This window comes from Arachis duranensis, chromosome 10, assembly GCF_000817695.3.
Source record: "Arachis duranensis cultivar V14167 chromosome 10, aradu.V14167.gnm2.J7QH, whole genome shotgun sequence".
In the NCBI taxonomy this organism is placed as follows: domain Eukaryota; kingdom Viridiplantae; phylum Streptophyta; class Magnoliopsida; order Fabales; family Fabaceae; genus Arachis; species Arachis duranensis.
In genome coordinates, this window is record NC_029781.3 from 8,934,363 (window position 1) to 8,957,787 (window position 23,425).

Consider the following 23,425-nt stretch of genomic DNA (forward strand, 5'->3'; position numbering starts at 1 on the left):
AAACAACTCAATCATCAACAAAAAACACATCAAATTCATTTTTGGATCCAAACGAACCTCAATTAAATTAAGAAAAAAAACTGAAATTACTTAAGGAATAAAAAATTTGGTTAATGCTTACCATTAGCATCAAGAGAACCTCAATTAGCGTATAAATAAACCGAAATTAGTTCAAATTTGAATAAATAGTCAAAAAGATTCAATCATTAACAAAAACACATAGAATTTATTTTTGGATCCAAATGAACCTCAATTAAACTATGAAATGAATTTAAATTACTTAAGGAATAAAAAATTTGGTCAATACTTATCAGCAGTATCAAGTAAACCTTAATTAACACAAATGAATCGAAATAAATTAAGAAATGAAACAAAATTGTTTAATGATGGTATCAGAGAAAATCGGAACAAATAAAGATGTTTATAAAATGTTAGTGTTGTTGGTGATGACGATAATGAAAGAAGAAAAGAAAGATAATGAAAGAAGAAAAAAAATAAAAGAAGACGCAATATTGGAGAAGAAGAAAAAAAATTTACGTGCGCGAATTTAGAAGATAAAAAGGAGGAAAAGGAGGAGGAGGTACGTAATTTGAAAAGTTGTTATAATAATTTAGTTAGACTTAGTTAAATATTTTACTTGGATGTAAAATTTTATTGATAGAATTATAGATTATTTGAACCAACTTGTGAGCTATCATTGAGTCAAACTTAAACTTACGAAATAGATTCAATTATCAATAAACCGAATCATAAACCAAACTTAAATTTGGTCTAACTCGGCTCAACTCTACTCATTTCCGCCCTCCCTTTAACCTTAGCCTTTCTCTTCCATGAATGGTGTTAAGATTTGTTTGTCTTTAAGTGAACCAAACAAACCTTGCTTCACTGTATACTCTTCTCAATAACAAGACCTCTCTCTCTCCCTGTTACATCTTTTTCTGCCAGCATTTACCTTTGGTTCCTACCAACATGCCACTCCAACAAGTTAAAGTTCTTTTGTTGGTTCCGGAGTAAATCAGTAACTTTTCACTGCTTGGCTACTTGAAAACAAACTTAAGGCGAAGCGAATGATAACAGTGCTCTATAGTTCTTCTTTTTGTTTTCTGCATTTTGTGCTCTACATTTCTACATTCTTCATTTCCTTTAAAGAAGAAAAGATGAGGAAGCATGGATGGCAGCTACCTTATCATCCCCTCCAGGTAATCCTAAAGTTTTGATTTTCACTCTTTCTTTTGAAGAATCAATTCATGGTGTGTTTCTAAATGTGAAGGTGGTGGCTGTTGCTGTGTTTTTGGCTCTGGGGTTTGCATTCTATGTGTTCTTTGCACCTTTTGTTGGGAAGAAGATGTATCAGTATATTATTATGGGACTCTACACGCCACTGGTATATTTCAAATCTTTTCAACTTTAACTCCGTGGAAGTGATGAGATCTGTGATTACTGTTGCTGATTAATGTATCTCTGATATTGTCTACAATCTGACTATTTTCATCATGATGCTGCCATGGACCTGTCTCCTGTCTCTATTCTTAACGGACGGCCTTTTTTGGTTCCCCCACAGAAATCAATTATCCTCACCCCGTTATTAATTTGTTAATAATAAGAATAACTTTCTTTTATTATTTATAATTTGAGTTGATCTGACTAGTTGCTTGTGAATCTTGTATTGTGTTTTTGTAAGGACTATGTTGGTGTTCGTATAGTTGGCAAACCTAGCATAGTAGATATATATGTAAGGAAACTTCAAGATCAAATTAAAGATTGTCTGAATTGTGCTCATCATATTCTTCTTTTTTGAATATTGATAATGCTAGCAACCCCACCCATTTTGGTGGGATATTGATGTCCTTTGTTGAAGTGATGTGCTTTAGTGGAAGCTACCTTGAAACTGCAAGTTAAAGAAGGTGATGTTAAATTTCCTATAGCGTCATCATTCTGGTCAAATCTACAACTATTTAGTTTCTAAATCTGGACAACAACTCAAAACTTGGTTGACTGCTTGATGTCTGCAACTTGAGCAACTATGGATGATAGCGAAAACTCGATATCTTAGTTGTTACACAAGTTATTACTAATTCTTTAGGATTTTCTTGGACTTTCTTTAGGGCTCAATGGTGTTGTTTGATCCATCTAGTGGGATAAGGCTTTGTTATTGTAGTATTCTTTTTCAATATTTTAGAAGACATGGGAATCAGAAAGACTGAAATGGTTTAAATTATCAATAGTGCTATTTCTTCTGAAACTTAGCATTGACAGCTGCATCTTGCAAATGCTTTTGCTTGGAGGTGGCTGTAGATAATGTATAGGGTGCTCTCTTGGGGGCATTCGGCATTGGCTTTCTAATATCAGAGGGCAGCTTGTATTGGAGTTCCATGAACATGGCAAACTTATAGAGCTTATTAGTTATTAAGATGTTTGGGGAAATTGATTCCATAATATATATAGAGCTTCTTGGTTTATCGAATTCTCCTAGAAACATGACTTTTATTGTCTTGTTTAAAATGCATGAAGGGCACTAACATTTTTCAGTAAAATATCATATGTTGCCAGATTACTTGTGTCTTTGGACTGTACACTTGGTGCACAGCAGCTGATCCAGCAGATCCAGGGGTATTCAGGTCAAAAAGGTATCTTAAAATAGGAGGGGAATCGACTACGTCAATGCACGACGCAAATGCTTCAATAGTTATTTCGGAACAGAAGGATGCATCATCACCTTCCTCGTCCTGTATCCTGTTGCTTTACTCTCCTTGTGCTTATGTCTGTGGTTGCTCTTCTGATCAACAAGCAAGTGAAGATGGAATATTCTATTGCAGTTTATGTGAAGTTGAGGTTTGTACAAGCATTTTAACTTTAATAAAAGCCTTGTTCCTCGAAGATTATTGATAATTCGCGAATAATGTTGTGCAGGTCTTCAAGTACAGCAAGCATTGCAGAGTTTGTGACAAATGTGTCGATCGCTTTGATCATCATTGCAGAGTACGGTAATCTGATTTCCCTTTTCTTTGCACATCAGCTGACATATTTCTGAAAATCCCTTGTTTTTGGATTTTGCAGTGGCTTAACAACTGCATCGGGAAAAGGAACTACAGAAAATTCTTCACCCTTATGGTTGCTGCTCTCCTCTTGGTATGAAATATCGTTCAGTCCCCTGCTGTCATTTGCATGTTTAAACCTTGCATTATCATCATATAAGCTCCACAACTACTTACTAATCCAACTGCATTCAAATATGATTCTAACAAAGCACTTTAGTCCCTTGTTATTGAAGCTCAAACAGGAGATGTAATGTTAGTAAGCATCACCACCAGATGAGTCTAACAAAGCACTTTGTATTTCTTGGAAACCAAGAAATTTGCCAATTGAGCTATATATTTGGTTTTGCCAGTTTCCTTTTCACATCATTGTTCTCCCTATGTCAAAAGTTGAAATGTCCTGAGTCACTTAGTAATTGTAGGAAACAGCATGCCAGAACTTGAAGAGAAACTGAAACCTAGCATTTTTAGTTCCTAGTTATTTTCATTTTGATTAACTATTGACAGGTATATACATGGTTTGTGCTACCTTGGGGTTGAGATTGCAGCTTATTCTTCAGTGGTTGACTGGGATACTTGTGCTTATCTGCTCTTTTGTTGAGAAGAAGAAATTTTCAGTTGATATATCTTTGAAGTTGGGAAGCAGTTTCTCTCTTGTTCCCTTTGTTATTGTGGTGGTAAGCATTCTGCTTCAACCAGTTTTATACTGGTTTATGCATCTTTTGAATGCTGAATAATGGCTTGATTGGTCTCTGATTTCATTTTGGGATTTGGTAAAGGAAAATATTCAGTATTTTTACTGTTTCCTTCTCAGAATCCTAAAACAAGATCCGCCGAAAAATGAAAACAGAAACCAATCAAGTCTTATAAGTTATTTGAATTCTTCCTTTCTTTGTCTCTTTATATTAATGAATTTATGGAGCAAATGAACTTCCACTTTTCACAGGCTGTTTGCACGATGTTGGCCATGACTGCTACCTTACCTCTTGCTCAACTTTTCTTTTTTCATATTCTTCTCATAAAAAAGGTAAGCCTGACATTCGTTTGCCACGTGAGAATTCATTTACATTTTGTGTGAACCATCTATTTAATTTAAGCTGATAGGGGAGGTAAGATGCCTTCACATGCTATGCGTCCCATTAGAGGCTTGAAGCTTGAAAAATACATGTCTATTTTTCACTCTGTTGGAATCAACTTTTATTTACAAGAGTGATGAAAGAAGGATCAAACTCTAGGCCATTTACTAAGAGAGAATTTCATACCGATCATGAATTATTTCTGCCCAAAACTTATCATCATTCTTATAATGGGTAGCTTGCATTATAAGGGAAAATAAATTGAAATGAAGATACAAGAAAGAGAGATCTAGATAGGAAATATAGGGGTATCAACTCTATAATTACTAAGAATTCAAGGGAGATTGATAGAACCAGCACTAGCAGAACGTGTAGATTTTATTGCTGCACAGGGATTGCCAATTAGCACTGCCTAGAAGATTCTACACAGTGGCTTAACAACTTTTATGTTTTCTGAATTTTATGATTATTGTGATACAACTCAGGGAATTAGCACATACGATTACATCATAGCTTTGAGGGAGCATGAGCACGAGCAGCAAGGAGTTGGGGAACAGCGTAGTCCCCAAATGTCACCTGTTAGCTCGCTTACTGGACTGAGCAGTGCCAGCTCCTTTACTACTTTCCATCGAGGTGCATGGTGCACACCCCCACAGATGTTCCTTGAAGATCAGGTAACCTTTTTTCCCCACTATATCCCTTTAGTTCTGCTTTATATGTTACTCTATTTTCAAATTATGGTCCATTGTCAAAAACATTTTTCCACAAGTGTGTCTCTATGTAGAAAGTTGAAGGGGAGAGTGAGGAGTAGTGTATTGCAAGGGAGAGAATAAGTGGGAAAGTTGACTAAAGGTAATTTTGTAAAATACGATTTATTTTTGTAACTTCAATATTTCTTCATCATTTTCTTAAGAGTAAAGTATTATTTCCATTCCCAACGTTTGGGCAAAATCCTGATTTGGTCCCTAATGTTTTAAACGTCCTAGTTCGGTCCCAAAAAATTTTAAATGGATTCAATGTTGTCCCATAGTTAAATTTGACACGAACAATTAGCATATTTAATAGTTAATATAACGTGCGATTTCAGTACGTAAATAAAATCGACCTACCAAAAATCACTAATGTAAAAGCTTTCCCATTAATTATTCGAGTCAAATTTAACGGTAGGTCAACATTAAAGAACATGTAACAATACTATGTCAATTTTCGGTTGTTCATGATCAAGATCTGTATAGTTAAAAGCGAGATTCCTTTGATATTTAATTTTGATCAATATTATGTATTGGGAATAGTATTATTTATGGACTTCTCAAAATATATTATGGCATGTGATAGTGTGCGTTATGCAGTTTGATGTAGTGCCCCCAGAAACAGCTTCTGTAAGTTCACTTGGAAAGAAGACAATCAGAGAAGAGCCGGTTAAGAAGAAGAATCCTGGAGCAGTCAAGATTAGTCCGTGGACATTAGCACGATTAAATAGAGAGGAGGTAACTAAGGCTGCAGCAGAAGCAAGAAAGAAATCGAAAATTCTACAGGCAGTGGCAAGACATAATGAAGCATTCAGGCTAGCATCAGACCGCAGTGGGCGACGAATGGTCCCCAGGATTGAGAACAATAGAAGGCGGCCAGGTAAACGGCTCCGCCTTCCGGCTGACTTGCCTTTGGAAGGCCTACCGAAAATCCCTGCCAACAGCATTGATAATGGCTTCAGTGGAACATCTAGTCTGGCACCTCAGTTTGAAGCCTGGAGCATGTTTCAAGCAAGTTATGCAGTGTCGAGTTCAGCTGGGGTTGTTGCTTCTTCTCCTGAAAGCAGTTTAGACTCACCTGATATTCACCCCTTTCGCGTGTCTGCATCTAGAGCTGAAGAGGCAAGCTGGATAGCTGCTGCTAATCTGAAGGAAATCCCATTCTCAAGGTCAACTAGTGATGGCTACGAGGCATCCGGTGGCGAAGATAGTGACCGAGTTCCCACGAGGTTTGTTCAGAGATCTGCAAATTGGACTAATCTAGAGCTGAAATCCTCATCCACTTTGGTTCATAATAGAAAATTGTGATCAATTTGGATGATACTTGGACAAATATATTGTTTTGATTAATTTGAATGTGAACTGTTCATTTTTTTATTTGTGAGCCCAAAAAGAAAAGGTACTAAAATTGAACATCCCTTAAAATTCCTCACTTGAGTTTGAGTTTGTTTGTTACCCCTCAATTAAAAAGTTTTGGAGGTGGGCTTTGATTCTGGAGATCAACTCCAGCATCTTTGTACAAAGTTTTAGGTCAGTAAATTATTGAGGTTGAGCTTCCTATAAAATATTGTTGGTTGTGCTCTTTATTTTCCCTTGACAAAAGTTCTTAGCACCTGAATTGGTTTGAAGGGAAATGATTTCTGCATCCTCATTTCCAACTTGGATAGAAACATATACATGTACATACTGAATGTGTCCAATTGCTGACTCAACGGTGGTCACTGGCTGAATGTACATACTAACCAACCGCTTTTGCATAAATATGAACTAAGCAACTAATCTGTCAGATCAATACTCTTAAAGTTGGAGAAAAAATGTTAATGATTCCCAACTTGTTTATCAAATTCTTAAACTAGGTAGGTTCTATCGGCTTAGTTAAGACATAAACGAGTTAGATGTGTTGATTTCACATGCACCAATTTCACCGTTCCCATCTTGCACCCTTTAACGAGAAAATTGGCAATCCGTTTTGATATGCTTTATGCGGTCGCGGAAAGTAGGATTTTCAGCAATGTGAATGAATGTGTTGTCACAAAAAATGAAGGGAGGATCTACTAGTACCTCAAAATCATTGGGCAACCTCATAATCCAAACTACTTCAGCAATGACATTGGCGAGAACTCAGTATTCATCCTCAGCCGTGGATCTGGACACTATATCTTACTTCTCCGACTTTCAAGAAATCAAGGAATCTCCAAGAAAAACTGCAGTAACCTATGGTGGAACGCTGCGTTTCTGCATAGCTTCCCCAATCAGCATCACCATGTTGCCTTCAAGGATAGGGAAGACGAAGCAGAAAACAATAAGCCTTGTTTAAGTGCACCTTTCAAATACCTCAAGACATGATGGACAATATCCAAATGAGTGGTCCTAGGTGTTGACATATACCAGCTCAATTTGTTTACAGCAAAGCATATATCAGGTTTAGAGATTGTAAGGTAGAGTAATCTACCAATCAACTTTCGATACTACCCTGAATCTTCAAGTAAATCACCATCAGAGGTATTGAGTTTCACATTCAGGTATGATAAACTCCTATTTTATGGTAATTTTTTATTTGAAAAAAGTGGATTTTATTAACTTATCTTGCACTTATTCATTAAAAATGCATAGTTTTGTGAATTTCTCCTAATTATACTTAATGGCAAAAATATACTTTTTGTGTTTGAAAATTGCTAAATTTAATTCATTGTTCGATATCTTGATATATTTGTTTGAGTGATTGAAGGTTTACAAGGCAAGAATGGCTCGAAGAAATGGAGAAAAAAACATGCAAAAGTAGAAAATTCATGAAAAAATGAAGATTGGAGATTTTCATAGTTGTTCGTACACATGGGTCATGCATACGCATCATTCACAATTCACGTGTACGCATAGTAGATACGTATGCATGACCCCAATCTCGTCCTCGCATAAAATGGTATGTGACTTGCGATTTCAGGCCCAATTTTGGTCCAATCCAACTTGTTTCTTATGCATATGGAGGCAAAAGTGCAAGGAGATCAATCAAGTAGTGTAGGAAGTAGAATAGGAAGTTTTTTAGCATCATATTTTAGGTAGAATTCTAGAGAGAGAAGCTCCAACTTCTATTAGAATTTAGGATTTTTAGTTTAGTTTCTTCTTAGATTTAGGTTTTAATTCTTGTTTTAGTGTAGTTTACTTTACATTTTCATGTTCTAGAATCTTAATTTGTCTAGTTTTACTTGTTAGTTTTTCTAATTTTGTTAATTTTGGTTTATGAACACTTGTTGAATTCCAATTTTCTTTTAATACAATTTGATGTTTTTATGTTTATTGATATTTACTTAAGTTGTTAGTATTGCTTTCTTGCTTTAGTTAGTTATAGATTTGTATTAATTTTTGCAATTTACCATGTTTTACTTTTATGTCTTCCAAGTATTTGCTAAAATACCTCCCTTAGTTTTAGAGTAGAATTTTTCATTCTTGGCTTAGAATTGAGGACTTAGGTGATATTGGGTCATTGATGTTGTTAGTGGGTTTTGTTTCTACTGACGCTAGTCTTTCACTAAGTTTAATTAGTGAGTTAGCTAAGACTTGTGGATTAAGATCAATTATACCTATTTGATTTTCTCCCGATGTTTGGGGATGACGAAGTGGGATTAACTCTTCTTAATTATCATGTTTGTGGTCAATAATTAGGATAAAAAACCTTGACTCTCAATTCTTGCCAAGATGCTCTTTTAGTAGTTGAATTTCTTTGTTTGCTCTTCACTTTCTTGCCATTTAATTTCTTGTCAATTGCTTTTAAAACTCATTTTTCTCATAACCATTGATATGCACACCTCATTGCAATTTATTTGAGAGACAACCTGGGATTTAAAACTCCCAGTTTTTATTGATTTGAATTTGTGACAAACAACTAAACTCTGATATGGGTCATTTGTTGGTTTGGAACTATACTATTGACAAAGTAATTCTTTTTGAGAAATTCTGAACTGACGTTTGGCCCACATTAGGGTCCAACGGCAACGATGCAGGTTTATAATCTGAGAATCCAGTATCCTCAAGCAAAGATAAAGCTTAATTCCTCTGAGATAAGTAGATTCCATCCTTGAATTTCGCAATCACCAAGAAAATATTTGAGAGGCTCTAGTGTAAGAACCGCAACTAAGCAACTGGTTAATTAAGTGATTCATTGACCAAGTTAGATTTCGAAAAGTTAGAGAGAGAATTTGAGGATTTAAAGGTGATCTTTGGACTCAGTGGGTCTTTCTAAGTTAGAAAATATGCTTTCTGCGAAAAAACATGAAAAATTGCGAACCGGCAGTTGAACCGGTTCAAGTCTGTCCGGTACCACGCGAGAAAAGTGAAAACCGTCAAAAACATTAGAAAAATAGTAGAAATGGAAAACCAGGCGTTAATTTTAAAGGTTTGGCCCGAAGTTGGGCCAAACGAGCTAAAAACGCTAACGGGTTAGACGGGGCCTAAGTTGGCCATAAAAGGCTCAATTAATGAACCAATCAGCATCACAACACAACCAAACACTTAAACACACTAGAAATAGAAAGGGGGACAAGGGGAGGAAGAAACACTATTAACCTTCTTTTCTCTAGCTCATATCTTGAGCTATAAAGCTCCGATTGTCGCACCGTTTGCGGCTACGTGTTCCTTATGAAGAGCTCTACAAAACCCATACAAGAAACTGGAGAGGTAACCACGAAATCTTTTCTATTATTCTCCCCAAAATTTTGGTTCTTATGGTTTGTGATTAAGTGAGTTTTTGTGATTTTGGATGTTTAGGTTTGCTCTAATCCTTGCTTAGCCTTGGGTTTTGACATCCAAATCTGTTGGAAAAGGTAAGAGCCATTAAATCCTTGTGAATTTATGTTTAATTGGAACACTAGGTTGATTTGAGGTGATTTATATGTATATAGTTTGATTATTGTGGCTTTGGGAGCTATTGGAACTTAATTGTGCTTATTGGAGTGGAATTGAAAGCTTGGATTATGGTTGGAAGCTTGTTTATGCTAATTTGGAGATTCGGTGCATATAAAGAATCGGTCAAGGTATGGTTTCGATTTTCTCTATGTAGTATATAATACTCATGGACACATAGGCTAGTGACCAATAGGATAGGTTTGAATTAAAATGATTGTTGGTGTGTTAAATGTTGATGAGTTGATGAATGTTGGGTTTGATTGTGATTAATTACAATGATATGATGATGTTGAATGATTGTATGGATTGGAAGTTGATTCATTATGATAATTGTAGTGTTATGATTTATGAAATGGTAGGTTTGATGGTGATTTGATCATAAGTGTTATATAGTTGATGTTGGAATTGAGAGTAATGAAATGAGAAGGAAAATGTGGTAAGGTTGGTGTATTATGATACAACAGGTAAATTTTGATGAAAAGTGGAATTTTGGATGGTTTGGTATGATTTGGTATGGGTATGGTAAGAAATTGTGGAAATTGTGAAGTTTGGTAAAATTGTGTTTTTAGTGAACTTTGTTTGATCATAACTTTCGCCTCGGTTTTCGAAACTGATTGAAATTTCTTTAGAATTAAAGATCTTTGAAAACCCTTTAAATCGATATAAAGTTTGTAAAAATTGAAATTTTTTTGAGGAAGTTATGATCATTCAAAGTTGGTGTTAAAAATTTGAAATTCTGCAAAGTTGCAGAATTTTGTGATTTCTGATATGTGCGCACGCACAGCCTTGTGCGGACGCACAACCTGTGAAAATTTTGATCTGTGTGAACGCACATACCTGTGCACACGCACAGGCAGGGAAGTGCGTTCTGTTTGCAGCGCTAGCACAGCTTGTGCATGCACATATCTAAAGAAGAATTTTAACCTGTGCGGACGCACAAGCCTGTGCAGACGCACACGTTGGGAAGGCCAGTCTATTAGGGGTGCTGGCACAGGTTGTGCGAGTGAACAGATTCTGTAAGTTTTTCCACCTGTGCGTACGCACACATTTTAAAATTTCCGGGGCGTGCGCACGCACAGACCCCAGTGCCGCCGCACACGTCCTGTTTCTCAAATTTTACTTGTTTTTCAACTATTTTACCTTCCCAACAAGGTTGTAAGCTTCTATAGCACCATTTTAAGACTTTTGGGCTTAGTTTTGAGTATTAGAACATGGGTTATAACTTAAGGGTTCTAGTATATGATTTTATGATAAATTAGAAAACGGAAGCCTAGGTTTCTAGCGTGCTGAGAATGGTTTGACGTTAGGTGAAGGATGATTGATATATGAGATAAGGAATGATGAACTTTTGATATTTGGAAACTGAGTTATGAATGGACAGTGGTTGAGATGAGTCGGGGACTCGGATTGAGATGATGGATCTCTATATACTGAAAATGCTTTTTGAAAACCACTGAAATAATGTTTTTTTACTAAGATTATGAGACCCTATGCGCCCGGCAGGGATGGTGGTTAATCCCGCCTGTTGAGGTAGCGGCGGCGGGGTAAGGACAGTGGTTAATACCGCTTACGTTGAGATGTGAGGTCTGAGGCAAGAGTATCCTGCTCGCATCCCTTCGGATCTATAGAACGTGCAGGCGCCGGTACTTGGACAGTGATCCGAGCACTATATCTCGGAGGTTATCATATGAGAAATCTGAAGGGTGACATCTCTATGGAGATGTGTCGGGTTGGCAGTTGAGCCGACAATGTAATATCACAGCCAGTAGGGCAGGCATTCATCATATGCATTTTCTATCTATTTGTATGCTTTGATTACTTGTAATGGCTTGCCTAATTAAATAACATGCCTAATTGCTATCTGAACTATTTGCTTTATATGCCTATACTTGTGTTTTACTTGCATTGTATATTATCTGTGTTTTCTACTGGGATTGATGAGGTTCGAAAGGTGGTGGCGATGGGATCGCATGGAGGATAGGTTGGTGAAGGCTGTGGGACAGCGGTGTTTGGTTAGAGTAGAAATCCCTAAGATAGATTACCCGGTTTATTTAAGTCAATGTTGGTATATTATGCTTATCTATTTTAGGATGCTTAAGTTTGAAATCTTGTGATGAATATGGAGCTTAGGTTTGCCTTTGGCATCCCGAGATCTTATATCCTACATCACTAGGCACTGTTACCATACTGAGAACCTCCGGTTCTCATACCATATTTTTGTTGTGTTTTTCAGGCCGGTCGCAACCTACCTCGGTGAGTTGCTTTGGATGGCGACAGAAGCGGAGGATCTTGGATTCTTTTGGATTTTTTGGTTTATGTTGTTTATACATCTCTCCTTTTGTATTTTGTTTTGCCTAGAGGCATATGTTTGAGAGAACAAAACTTGTATAAGTTGTTTGCACTGTATGGTTCTGTTTACCTGTATATGGCTAGCTGGCTTAAACTCTGCGAGTCGTGACTAGTTTCCTATGATATTATATACTTATCTCTTGTTATATCTTATCTGTTTCTTGTGCCTTAAGCTAGTATCTTCGTTAGTATGTTTTGCGCTTTTAAAATCCTATCCTCGTGAGCTTGAGGGATGGACCGATTGTGCTTCATTGCATACTCTGTGTGTCTTTTCTTTGATGCTATTAGGTTATCTGTTTGATATTGCATATCATGCTTGTTTGTGAGTGCCTATTTGGGATACTTGAAGCACTACACTTTTGATATTGAGATTGATCACCTTGATATCGATTGTTTGGTGTAAACAGAAACCTTAATGGCCACTTGTGGGCGAGGTCAAAGACGTACTTGGGAAATTAGGAATGAGCAACCAACTGACAATCATGCCAAATTCATGGCGGCAATGGCAAATCTCGCTAATACCATGGAAGCTAATGCTGCTGCGACTCTGCAAGCTATGCAGAGATTGGGCCAACCGGCCGGAAATGAAAATGGCAATGAGAATGGCGAAGGGAATGCCAATGATAATGCTGAGGGTAACGGCGATAACACAGGAGGAGTTTCAATGACCTTGGCAACGTTCCTCAAGGTTCATCCGCCAACATTTCAAGGATCAACTAATCCTACTGAAGCGGACCACTTGTTCTAGGCCATGGAGCATGCTTTACAGGAGCAACATGTTCCACACAATCAGTATGTAGAGTTTGCCGCTTATCAGCTAGCGGGAGAGGCCCAGCCCTGGTGGCAAGCTGAGTGTCGTTTGCTATAGGTTCAGAACGCCGACATTCCATAGGAGGTGTTCCAGACGGCTTTCTATAAGAAATACTTCCCTGAGTCTGTAAGGGAAGCAAAGGAGATGGAACTAATGTAGCTGAAGCAAGGTTCCCTATCTGTGGCAGACTACACCAACAAGTTTAAGGAGCTCTGTAGGTTTTCTAGGGTGTGTCAAGGTGCCCCCGGAGACTTACGAAAGCTGGAAGTGCATTAAGTACTAGAGGGGTTTAAAGGATAGCATTATGACTGTTGTGGCTCCTTTGGAGATCCGTGTCTTCTCTGACTTAGTGAACAAGGCTAGAGTAGTGGAAGAGTATGCCAAAACTGTGGCGGCATCCAAGGACACTCATGGAGGGAGCTCTAGTCGGGGGCGTGGCAAGTATTTTCACCCGAGAGGACAAAGCTTCAAGAGAGGAGGATATGCGTCTCAAGGCCAAGGGGGCTTCAGAAAGAGCAATCAGAATCAATTTCAGTATGCTAAGGGAAGTGGAAATCAGAGTAAGAGTTCTCCGAATTTAGTTTGTGATCGTTGTGGATGTTTTTACCCTTATGACTCATGAAAGATTGGTTTAGGTGGTTGTTTCAATTGTGGGTTGCCTGGCCACATTGCGAGGGATTACACTCGTGGGAGGAATCAGAATGCAGGCCAGAGTCAGCATCAAGGTCGAGTCTTTGCTATGAATGCCAAGGATGCTTCCAAGGCGGATCCATTGATGAGAGGTATATGTCTAATTGGTGATAAATCCTTAGTTGCATTATATGATACTGGAGCTTCGCATTCATTTATTTCATTTGCTAAAGTTGAGGAATTAGGCTTGAAAGTGTCAGAGTTACCTTTTGATCTGCATGTACATACTCCGCATCAAACAGTTATGACTAGGTCAGGTTGTAGACAAGTAGGTTTCAAGCTTGAGGGTAGAGGCTTTGTGCACGAAATGATTTTGGGGTTTGATTGGTTGTCAAAGAATCGGGTTTTGTTGGATTGCTTTGAATGGACTATTCGGTTTATGTTGGAAGGAGAGAATGGAGCAGTGGTAGCTACGGGGTATTACCTGAACTCTGTAATGGTGCATTGTAGTGGGGAGGAGTGTTAGGGTTATATTCTATTGGCTGCTAATACGTTGGGTGATGCCCAAAACTTAGATCAGATTTCGGTGGTTAGAGATTTTCCAGAAGTATTCCCGGAAGATATCCCTGAGTTCCCACCTCAAAGGGAAATTGAATTTTCAATTGAATTAGTGCCGAGAGCTGGACCAGTGTCGATTGCGCCTTATAGAATGGCTATGATAGAGCTGGCAGAATTAAAGACTCAGTTGGAAGAGCTTCTGAACAAGAGGTTCATTCGACCGAGTGTATCACTGTGGGAGCGCCAATTTTATTGGTAAAGAAAAAGGATGGAGGAATGTGTTTGTGTGTGGATTACCAACAGTTAAATAAAGTGACAGTGAAAAACAAGTACCCGCTGCCAAGGATAGATGACTTGATGGATCAATTGCAAGGAGCTAGAGTGTTTTCTAAGATTGATTTGAGATCCGGTTACCATCAGATAAGGGTGAAGGAGGATGATATCCTTAAGACTGCGTTTAGGACACGCTATGGACACTACGAATTTGCGGTAATGTCCTTTGGGTTAACGAATGCACCTGCTGTTTTCATGGATTACATGAACAGAGTCTTTCGTCCCTTTTTGGACAAATTCGTGGTAGTTTTCATAGATGACATCTTGGTTTACTCTAAGACAGTAAAGGAGCATGAGGAACACTTGAGGATTGTGCTGCAAATCTTAAAGGAATGGAAGTTATATGCTAAATTGTAAAAGTGCGAGTTCTGGAAGGAGAAAGTAAAGTTCTTAGGCCACGTGGTGAGTAAAGAAGGAATAGCTGTAGATCCTTCTAAGGTAGAAGCGGTGATGGAATGGGAAAGATCGACGACGATAATGGAAGTCAGAAGCTTTTTGGGTTTAGCCGGATATTATAGGAGGTTTATCAAAGGATTTTCCCGGATCGCATTACCGATGACAAAATTGACAAGGAAAGAAGTGCCATTCGTGTGGACATCGGAGTGCGAAGAGATTTTTCAGACTTTGAACCAGAGTATCCTGCTCGCATCCCTTCGGATCTATAGAGCATGCAGGCGCCGATACCTGGACAGTGATCTGAGCACTATATCTCGGGGGTTCCCATATAAGAAATACGAAGGGCGATGTCTCCATGGAGATGTGTTGGGTTGGCAGTTGAACCGACAATGTGATATCACAGCCAGTAGGGCAGGCATTCATCATATGCATTTTCTATCTGTTTGTATGCTTTGATTACTTGTAATGGCTTGCCTAATTGAATAACATGCCTAATTGCTATCTAAACTATTTGCCTTATATGCCTATACTTGTGTTTTACTTGCATTGTATATTATCTGTGTTTTCTACTGGGATTGGGGAGGTTCAGAAGGTGGTGGCGATAGGATCACATGGAGGATAGGTTAGTGAAGGCTGTGTGAGAGCGGTGTTTGGTTAGAGTAGAAATCCCTAAGATAGATTACCCGGTTTATTTAAGTCAATGTTGGTATATTATGCTTATCTGTTTTAGGATGCTTAAGTTTGAAATCTTGTGATGGATATGGAGTTTATGATTACCTTTGGCATCCCGGTGTCTTATATCCTACATCACTGGGCACTGTTACCATACTGAGAACCTCCGGTTCTCATACCATATTTTTGTTGTGTTTTTCAGATGCCGGTCGCAACCCACCTCAGTGAGTTACTTTGGATGGTGACAAAAACGGAGGATCTTGGATTCTTTTGGAGTCTTTTGGTTTATTTTGTTTATGCATCTCTCCTTTTGTATTTTGTTTTGCCTAGAGGCATATATTTGAAGGACAAAACTTGTATAAGCTATTTGCACTGTATGGTTCTGTTTACCTGTATATGGCTAGCCGGCTTAAACTCCGCGAGTCGTGACTAGTTTCCTATGATATTATATACTTATCTCTTGTTATATCTTATCTTTTTCTTGTGCCTTAAGCTAGTAGCTTCGTTAGTACGTTTTGCGCTTTTAAAATCCTGTTTTTGAGCTATATCCTTCATCGGGATTCTAGATTATACTATTCTTTACATATATATTATGTATGAGCTTAGAACTATCGTAATCTCTGATTGACCTTTGCTTTACGACGCGAGGTAAGGTTTAGGCTAATTAGGGTGTTATACCTAGAACCTTAAGCTTGAACAGATTTTGTAGTGTCTGTTGAGTATGTGTTATGGCAACATCAAGCTAACTTGCCACTATTATGTCGTCAGCATAAACTAGAACCATAACAAGGCTATCACCAATGCCTTTGTGAAACAAAGAATAATATGATTTTGACTGAATAAAACCTGCACCAGGCAAGGTAGAGAAAAGCATAGTGAATTAGTCTAGCTCATGGTCAAATTCGATACTGCTGATTTTGGGCCAAGAAAAAAGGGTTTTTAGATGCGTTGGGCTTAGTGGGTTTCGACTGTTTGAGGTAGGAGTTTCGTTTTTAAAATTAAAGGTTTTGATTTAAGAATGCCTATAAGATGTATTGAATAATTGCAAATAATTCATGATTGTATGGACTGATTGAATGATGAGTTTGAATTGGATTTGTGACTATGAAAATGATTGAATTTGATGAATATGTGTTTGATTTCCTGATTGTTTGAGAATGCTGAAAATTCTTATTTTTAGTTGGTTGTGATGAGAATTGTTGGATTTGCGGCTGTGAATACGTTATGTTTATACTTTGGTTAAATAATGTATGAATTGAGAATAGTATATTGGTTATTGAATTAATTTTGATAAGCTAGGTTTGACCTTGTAAATTGTAAAAAGATCATAGATTGATTATTAAACTGATTTCGTGAAATTTAATTTGTAAACTAATGCAGTAATTTTAAAAGTATAAAGACAATTTTGTAATAATTGAAAATTATATAGAGCTAAATTTTGGGTATTGGAAAATAAAAATCTTAGTCTTTTGGTTAAAAAATAATAATAATTTATGAATTAATGAGATTGAGGTGCGATTGTTAAACTGGTTTTTTAAAAATTGGTTTCTTGACTAAAGTAGTAACTTTGATGGTTTACAAGTAATTTTATAATAACTAAGGAGATTAAAGAAAGTTAAATGATTTATTGAAAATCTTATGTTTTATAAAATATTAAGAAAAGGTTGTTGGTAATTTGTTGAGAAAGAGGGAACCCGTAAGGGTGGATTAAGTCCGAATTTTAGAGGAGATGCTGGCAAAATTTTTATGAAACTCTAAGACTTTGTTTGAAGCGATATTTAAAAAAATTGATTTAAGAATTATATTATTTGATTCTAATTTATTATGAAAAGAGTCATGTTTTCGGTTCGATTTATTAAGAAAAGTATCATGTTTTAATCTATTGAGAAAAAGATTTTGATTTGAGTTCGATTTATTAAGAAAATGAATTTTATCTCGATTAAATGTTAAAGAAGTTTGAATAATTATAACCTAAACATTTTGATGTTATGATTGATGAATGGCTGAAAGTGTACCTTTCTGGTGATACGGAAGTGTGAATGATTATATGGCGATGCAGAAGTATGATTGACTATTTGGTGATTTGGAGGTATGACAAAAAGAAAAGGAATTAGAAACAAAGAATTTAGAAAGATAATTGAGAAACTGTGAATGATGAACAAATTATTGAAAACTGATAATTATATATGAGAACTGGCTGCTTGATTGGGCCTTTGTGCCAATTGCTAATGTGGGGATGCCCATCCAACTGATAGTCTATTTCTCGCTGAGATGCATTTTTTGAGCTATAGAAAATTATTATTATTATTATTTCTGGCCTGACTGACACGGATAAATTCATGATGCCGCGGTATCCGAAATGACATGTGTTCGCTCATGATGATACCAGTGCCTTACTGACTCAGTGAGAAACAATATTCGGGATTTGTCCTGGGTAACGTCGGGCTGCGGATAAACAACCGACGCATGAGCTCATGACCTGCATAGGAAAGGTATTCATTATATGTATTTGTGTGAATTTCTTGAGTGTTCCTTTGTTGCTATATTGTGTTATTTGTGGATTCTTTGCTAATTAATTTATGTGTGAATTGTTTGTATATTTGTATTGTGTGTCTGCTTGTGTTTGTTGATTCCTGAATATATCAAGGATTAAGATAACTGAGAATTGATGTGTGAATTATCTGATTTGTTTAATTGAAGAATGACTAATGAAATTGAGGTAACTATGAATTAATTTCTGTAATTGAAAACTGATCAATGTAACTCAAGACTGAGTAACATGACTGGAATTTATTTAAAGTAACATAATTTGTAGAAACTGACTAAAAGTCTTTAAAGTAAGTTTTAAAGAATTCTAAAGGTTAAATAAAAGTATTTATTTTAAAGTTATAAAGAAATTATTCGTATTTTATTTCTTCACTATCACGATATTCACTTTTCCTATTGAGAACATGCAAGGACGATGTTCTCATCCCATACAGATTTACTTTTTCAGTGACAGGTTCAAGAATCCTTGGTGCGAAGCCACGACCGAACTACAGAGCCTTATGTATATATATTCGTATTTTCTGTATTTGGTTTAGTCTTACATTTTATTTTTTCTCTCGTCGTTTATTATTTTGTTATTTTTAGAGGGGTAGAACTTGTATTGAGAATATTTGAATAAGTTTATGTATATAATGCTATCTGAATACATACTTATGTGATTTAGTGGTTTAAAGTAAAGAATTTTTTATTTTTTAATTAAAAATCCGGTTATATTTCCCAAAGGCTTAATATTAGATAAATGTAGTACTAAATAAAAAGATTTAGAGGTAGGAAACATCTGGACTTTTAGTACGATCATGAGGTGCTAAAAGTTAGAGTGTTACAACATTCGACTCTGAGTGAACCAACCTGATAACATCTCATATGCAGGAAAGTCGTTAATGGTCCACATCAATACAACATGCAATTGGAAGTTTGTCTTCATTGAAATATTACACGTTTTTACACCATGAATCCATAACTCCATCAACTCATCCACCAAGCTAAGGGTTGCAAGAAGACATCATTTTGTCCTTTGGGTTTCTTAGACCAGGTAAGATACAAGTTAGGAACACGTATGGATCTTTCATGCACATTTCATGAGTTAGGTTATAAGGAGTCACCATAACGGGCCAACAAGAGTACGTGTCACCAAAAAATTAGAGCTCGGTACAAACTTGTCAAAGCACAAAGTTAGTCTAACATTTTTAGCAAAGAGTTAAGCACAAAGGTTTTATGGCAAATTTATGTGTGAATTTTCATCTCTCTTGTTATTACTATGTTAGGTCATGTGAGAGGCCGAACTCATTGATGCATACAATTGTTTTAGCCTAGGGATTAGGGGCAAGTAGTGCATCCATTTGTTTATAACTCTCTTTACCCGCCGTTTACCAATTCGTTCTCTCTCGACTTAAAATCTCAGTACATCACAATATCTACAAGCAGTTTGGTCTACGTCCTCTTTATAATATAGCCTACAACCATTCAAACAACAATCAATTTTCACCGAATTTAGACCTAATTTTGAAATTAACTTCTTTATTTCGTAGTGGCTTCAAAAGATGCCAGTAGTCTTGATAGATACTAATTCGTTCCAAAGAGTGGCCTACTTATCAAAAGACATTCAGCTATGATTTGACTCAGAAAATTTTGAATGAATGCATCCCTCGAACAAAGGTTTTGCGACAGATTCTAATAGATAAAATCTCTTTAGGCTCTTGTTCAACATCTTCCATATTGGTAATACCAATTGCATCAAACAGTATCTCGTTGTATTCCTCTTGGTTACCTTCCCAATTCATTTCTTTCATATTTAGTTCTCTATGCACCTGAACTCTCGTTTATCAACCCTAAGACCTATTGGAATTCGAGACAGACCGGTTAATTTCTTACTCATCTACTTCTTCGTTTCTGTCAACATCTAATACCCATCGTTGAACCCATTATAGCAGAGGAGAAATATTATATCTAAAGATGCTAATCACTTAGTCAGCTGACACTTATAGCACGAACACCTAGATACCCCTTGAGACCTAAACGGTTGCATGTTGAAGACATACGTAGTAAACTCGTCAACCCCCTCAAAGAACTTAGGTTTTAAACACTTTCGCCCACCGTTATCCCTATCATTCATCCACAAACGATGACTTGGAATAATTTTACAACAAACACCCTAGAATTCAACCAACAACACAAATTATTAAAATTTTTAGAAAAAATTCAACATAATTTCTTATATAATTAGAATCTCCCACCAGATTCAATTATCATTTTTTCACGAACCAAACATGTTTTAAACAATTTAAATAAAAATTTGACAGAACTTCTCCTTAATTCAAACACATCCACCAAATAAATTTATTGCATTTCACATAAGAAATAGGTGCAAGCATAAATTAGAATAAACATGTATCCAATAAAACATCAAATCCCAGCCGTTCTAGTGCGCAATCCTTTATAACTTCACATTTTTCAACAAACAAGGGTTTTGAGAAGGTGTCACTACGCAACCTTTTTCCATTTCTGTCCTAAGACTCTATCCTAGAAATAGTAAGTCCGACATTAAATTTAAATAATTCATTATATTTAGAGATATAAAAACCAACCTAAAATATGAGTGCACAACAACGGAAGAAGCGAACTCCAATTGATGTCAAAGAGAATAACACCATCCTAATAAAAAAGACAACTTATTAAATTCACAAGGTGAAACTAATTTAAAAGGAATAAATAAAACTTAACAAAGCAATTACTTAAAACCTAATTCTAATTTCACCAAATTAACAAGTATAACAAAAATAAACGATATAAACTCAATACAATTGAAAGAAACTCATTCGCTAAACTTAAATAAAATCTTCCAATAGCTCAAACACTCTTAATACTCAAATAGAATCTTCTAATAGCTCAAGCACTCTTAATTTCATCCTGCCTAACCTACTCTAAGATTATTTAATTTTTAATTACACTAAATTAATATAATAAATCCTAATCACACTCTTCATTAAACAAATTTAATCAATAATTTAATAAAATACCTAACAAAATTCCAAACTAACAAAAAAATCTAGAAAAATAAAAAACTATAGAAAAAATATCTCTGATGATAGCTGTAGGATAGTGAAAGCATGATGGTGATAGGAGGTGGCAGAAATGACAACAAGATGACGACCTCCAATGGCAACGGACACCAACAGTGGCAGTGGTGGTGATAGCTCCAGCAGCAGTGAGGATGACGTGCAGCGGCGGTGATAGAGGCAACTCCAGGTGGTGGCGATCAGCGGCAGCTTCAATGGAGCAGCAACAAAGAGATTAGAGACAAAGAGACGAGAGAGAGAAGTAGAGAAGAGAGAGAGAGTTCACAAAAGTGGAGGAAGAAGGATTTTATGTTTGAATTTTACCCCAGTTTTATTGTTGGATTTACCGGCGGAAACATCCGTCGGTAAAGTGTACGTCGTTGCCTAAACGCCACATCTCACTAAACTCCTGCCAGAATTTTTCGACGAAAAATCTAACGTTAATAAAATAAATTTTCGCACCTCTAATTACCATCGAATTCAATAACAAAATTTCTAATCCAACAGTAACTTATTAGAGGAATAAATTTTCATTCATAACCGTAGAAAAAATTTGACACTAAATTCACCGATAACGGCTACCACTAAATCCGATAGTATCCAACTTTTTTCTTGTAGTGAAAAAGGTATGCTTAAAAACGAAGTAAGAATGCTATTTCTACTTTTACTGTGTACTTGGAGCAAGTAGTGTTGGTTCAGAAAATTTGTTATCTAAAGAGGGAGTGCTATTAAGTTTGCATAGAGGTTTCTAAAAGTAGGGCTTTGGTTTGAAGCAATGATTTTGAAAAGAAAGGTAGAGTGACGGGTAATAGTTGAAAGGGTATCAGAGTAGCGGAAGAAGTGTTGGGTAGTATCTTTGAAAATACCTGTTATTGCTGTTGAGGAATCCAAGGTGAGTTGAGTAGTGTAGAAGATGATAATGCTACAACTGCTAATGGTAGTTATAGTGATGGTGGTGGTGATGATGATGATGGTGATGGTGGTGTTCATGAGAGTTTGGTCTATTCCTGAAGGTTCTCCTTTTGGAGTTGAGTTTTTGGTTAACATTAATGGTGGAATCTCCTGTCTCTTCCATGGCTTTTGATTCAAAAAATAGAGAAATGAAAGTTTGCTTTGTGTGTGTTTTTGTTTTCTTTTTTCCGAGGTTATATAAAAGAGAGAAAGAAAAACGGTTTTGCTAGAAAACCAATTAGGGAGAAATCAACTTGAAGCAACTACTTGAAAAATAGGCTTATTACAAAACAAAACAAAAAAAAACTACCCACAACCCTAATTTTTCAAATTTTAAAATGGAAATAAAAGGAGATTGGCTTAGTTGGCTTATACTAGAATTGACTCCTTAGACTTTTTCAAAAAAAAAAAATAATAATAAGCACAATGAGAGTAAGCATAATTGTTAAAATCGGACCGATTCAGATGGTCAAACCGAAAAACTAGTGAACTGGTGATGAGCGGATAATTTATACGCTTTTGGCACTATTTTTAGTATATTTTTAATATATTTTAGTTAGTTTTTATTATATTTTTATTAGTTTTTATTTAAAATTTACTTTTCTGGACTTTACTATGAGTTTGTGTGTTTTTCTGTGATTTCAAGTATTTTCTGGCTGAAATTGAGGGACCTGAGCAAAAATCTGATTTAGAGGCTGAAAAAGGACTGCAGATGCTGTTGGATTCTGACCTCCCTGCACTCGAAGTGGATTTTCTAGAGCTACAGAAGCCCAATTGGCGCGCTCTTAATTGCGTTGGAAAGTAGACATCCTGGGCTTTCCAGCAATATATAATAGTTTATACATTACTCGAGATTTGATGGCCCAAACTGGCGTTCCAAATCAGCTCAAGACTGCCCAGCGTTAAACGCCGGAACTGGCACAAAAATGGGAGTTAAACGCCCAAACTGGCACAAAAGCTGGCGTTTAACTCCAGGAAAAGTCTCTACACATGAAAGCTTTAATGCTCAGCCCAAGCACACACCAAGTGGACCCCGGAAGTGGATTTTTACGTCATTTACTCATTCTTGTAAACCCTAGGTCACTAGTTCACCATAAATAGGACTTTTTGCTATTATATCTGTACCTCATGACACATTACATGTTTCACATTGTATCTTCTACGGCATGAGTCTCTAAACCCCATGGTTGGGGGTGAGGAGCTCTGCTGTGTCTTGATGGATTAATGCAATTACTACTGTTTTTCATTAAATCACGCTTGCTTCTATTCTAAGATATCACTTGTTCCTCAACTTGATGAATGTGATGATCCGTGACACTCATCATCATTCTCACCTATGAACGTGTGCCTGACAACCACCTCC

The 23,425-nt window shown here is 36.5% G+C and overlaps 3 protein-coding genes across 3 annotated transcripts in view; all 3 read left to right on the top strand.

Annotated features, from left to right (window-relative positions):
- The first annotated feature begins 897 nt into the window (after nt 1-897).
- LOC107469004 (probable protein S-acyltransferase 22) lies at nt 898-6,237 on the top strand. Its single transcript, XM_016088385.3, has 9 exons — nt 898-1,199; nt 1,271-1,384; nt 2,551-2,832; nt 2,911-2,979; nt 3,058-3,129; nt 3,584-3,712; nt 3,982-4,062; nt 4,597-4,785; nt 5,461-6,237. The coding sequence occupies exons 1-9, from the start codon at nt 1,068-1,070 to the stop codon at nt 6,166-6,168; spliced, it is 1,776 nt and encodes a 591-aa protein (XP_015943871.1). The 5' UTR covers nt 898-1,067; the 3' UTR covers nt 6,169-6,237.
- Nucleotides 6,238-13,223: 6,986 nt separating this feature from the next.
- On the top strand, nt 13,224-14,366 carry LOC107468976 (uncharacterized). The gene is made up of 3 exons (XM_016088353.1): nt 13,224-13,479; nt 13,555-14,042; nt 14,130-14,366. Exons 1-3 carry the CDS (start codon nt 13,224-13,226, stop codon nt 14,364-14,366), a joined length of 981 nt encoding a protein of 326 aa, XP_015943839.1.
- A 524-nt stretch (nt 14,367-14,890) lies between these two features.
- The window catches only part of LOC107468997 (protein argonaute 7), a 14,080-nt gene continuing 5,545 nt past the window's right edge, over nt 14,891-23,425 (top strand). Inside the window, exons 1-2 of the mRNA XM_016088378.3 lie at nt 14,891-15,206; nt 22,004-22,110. Of these exons, the coding sequence (XP_015943864.2) occupies nt 14,891-15,206; nt 22,004-22,110 (423 nt within the window). The remainder of the gene's footprint in view (nt 15,207-22,003; nt 22,111-23,425) is intronic.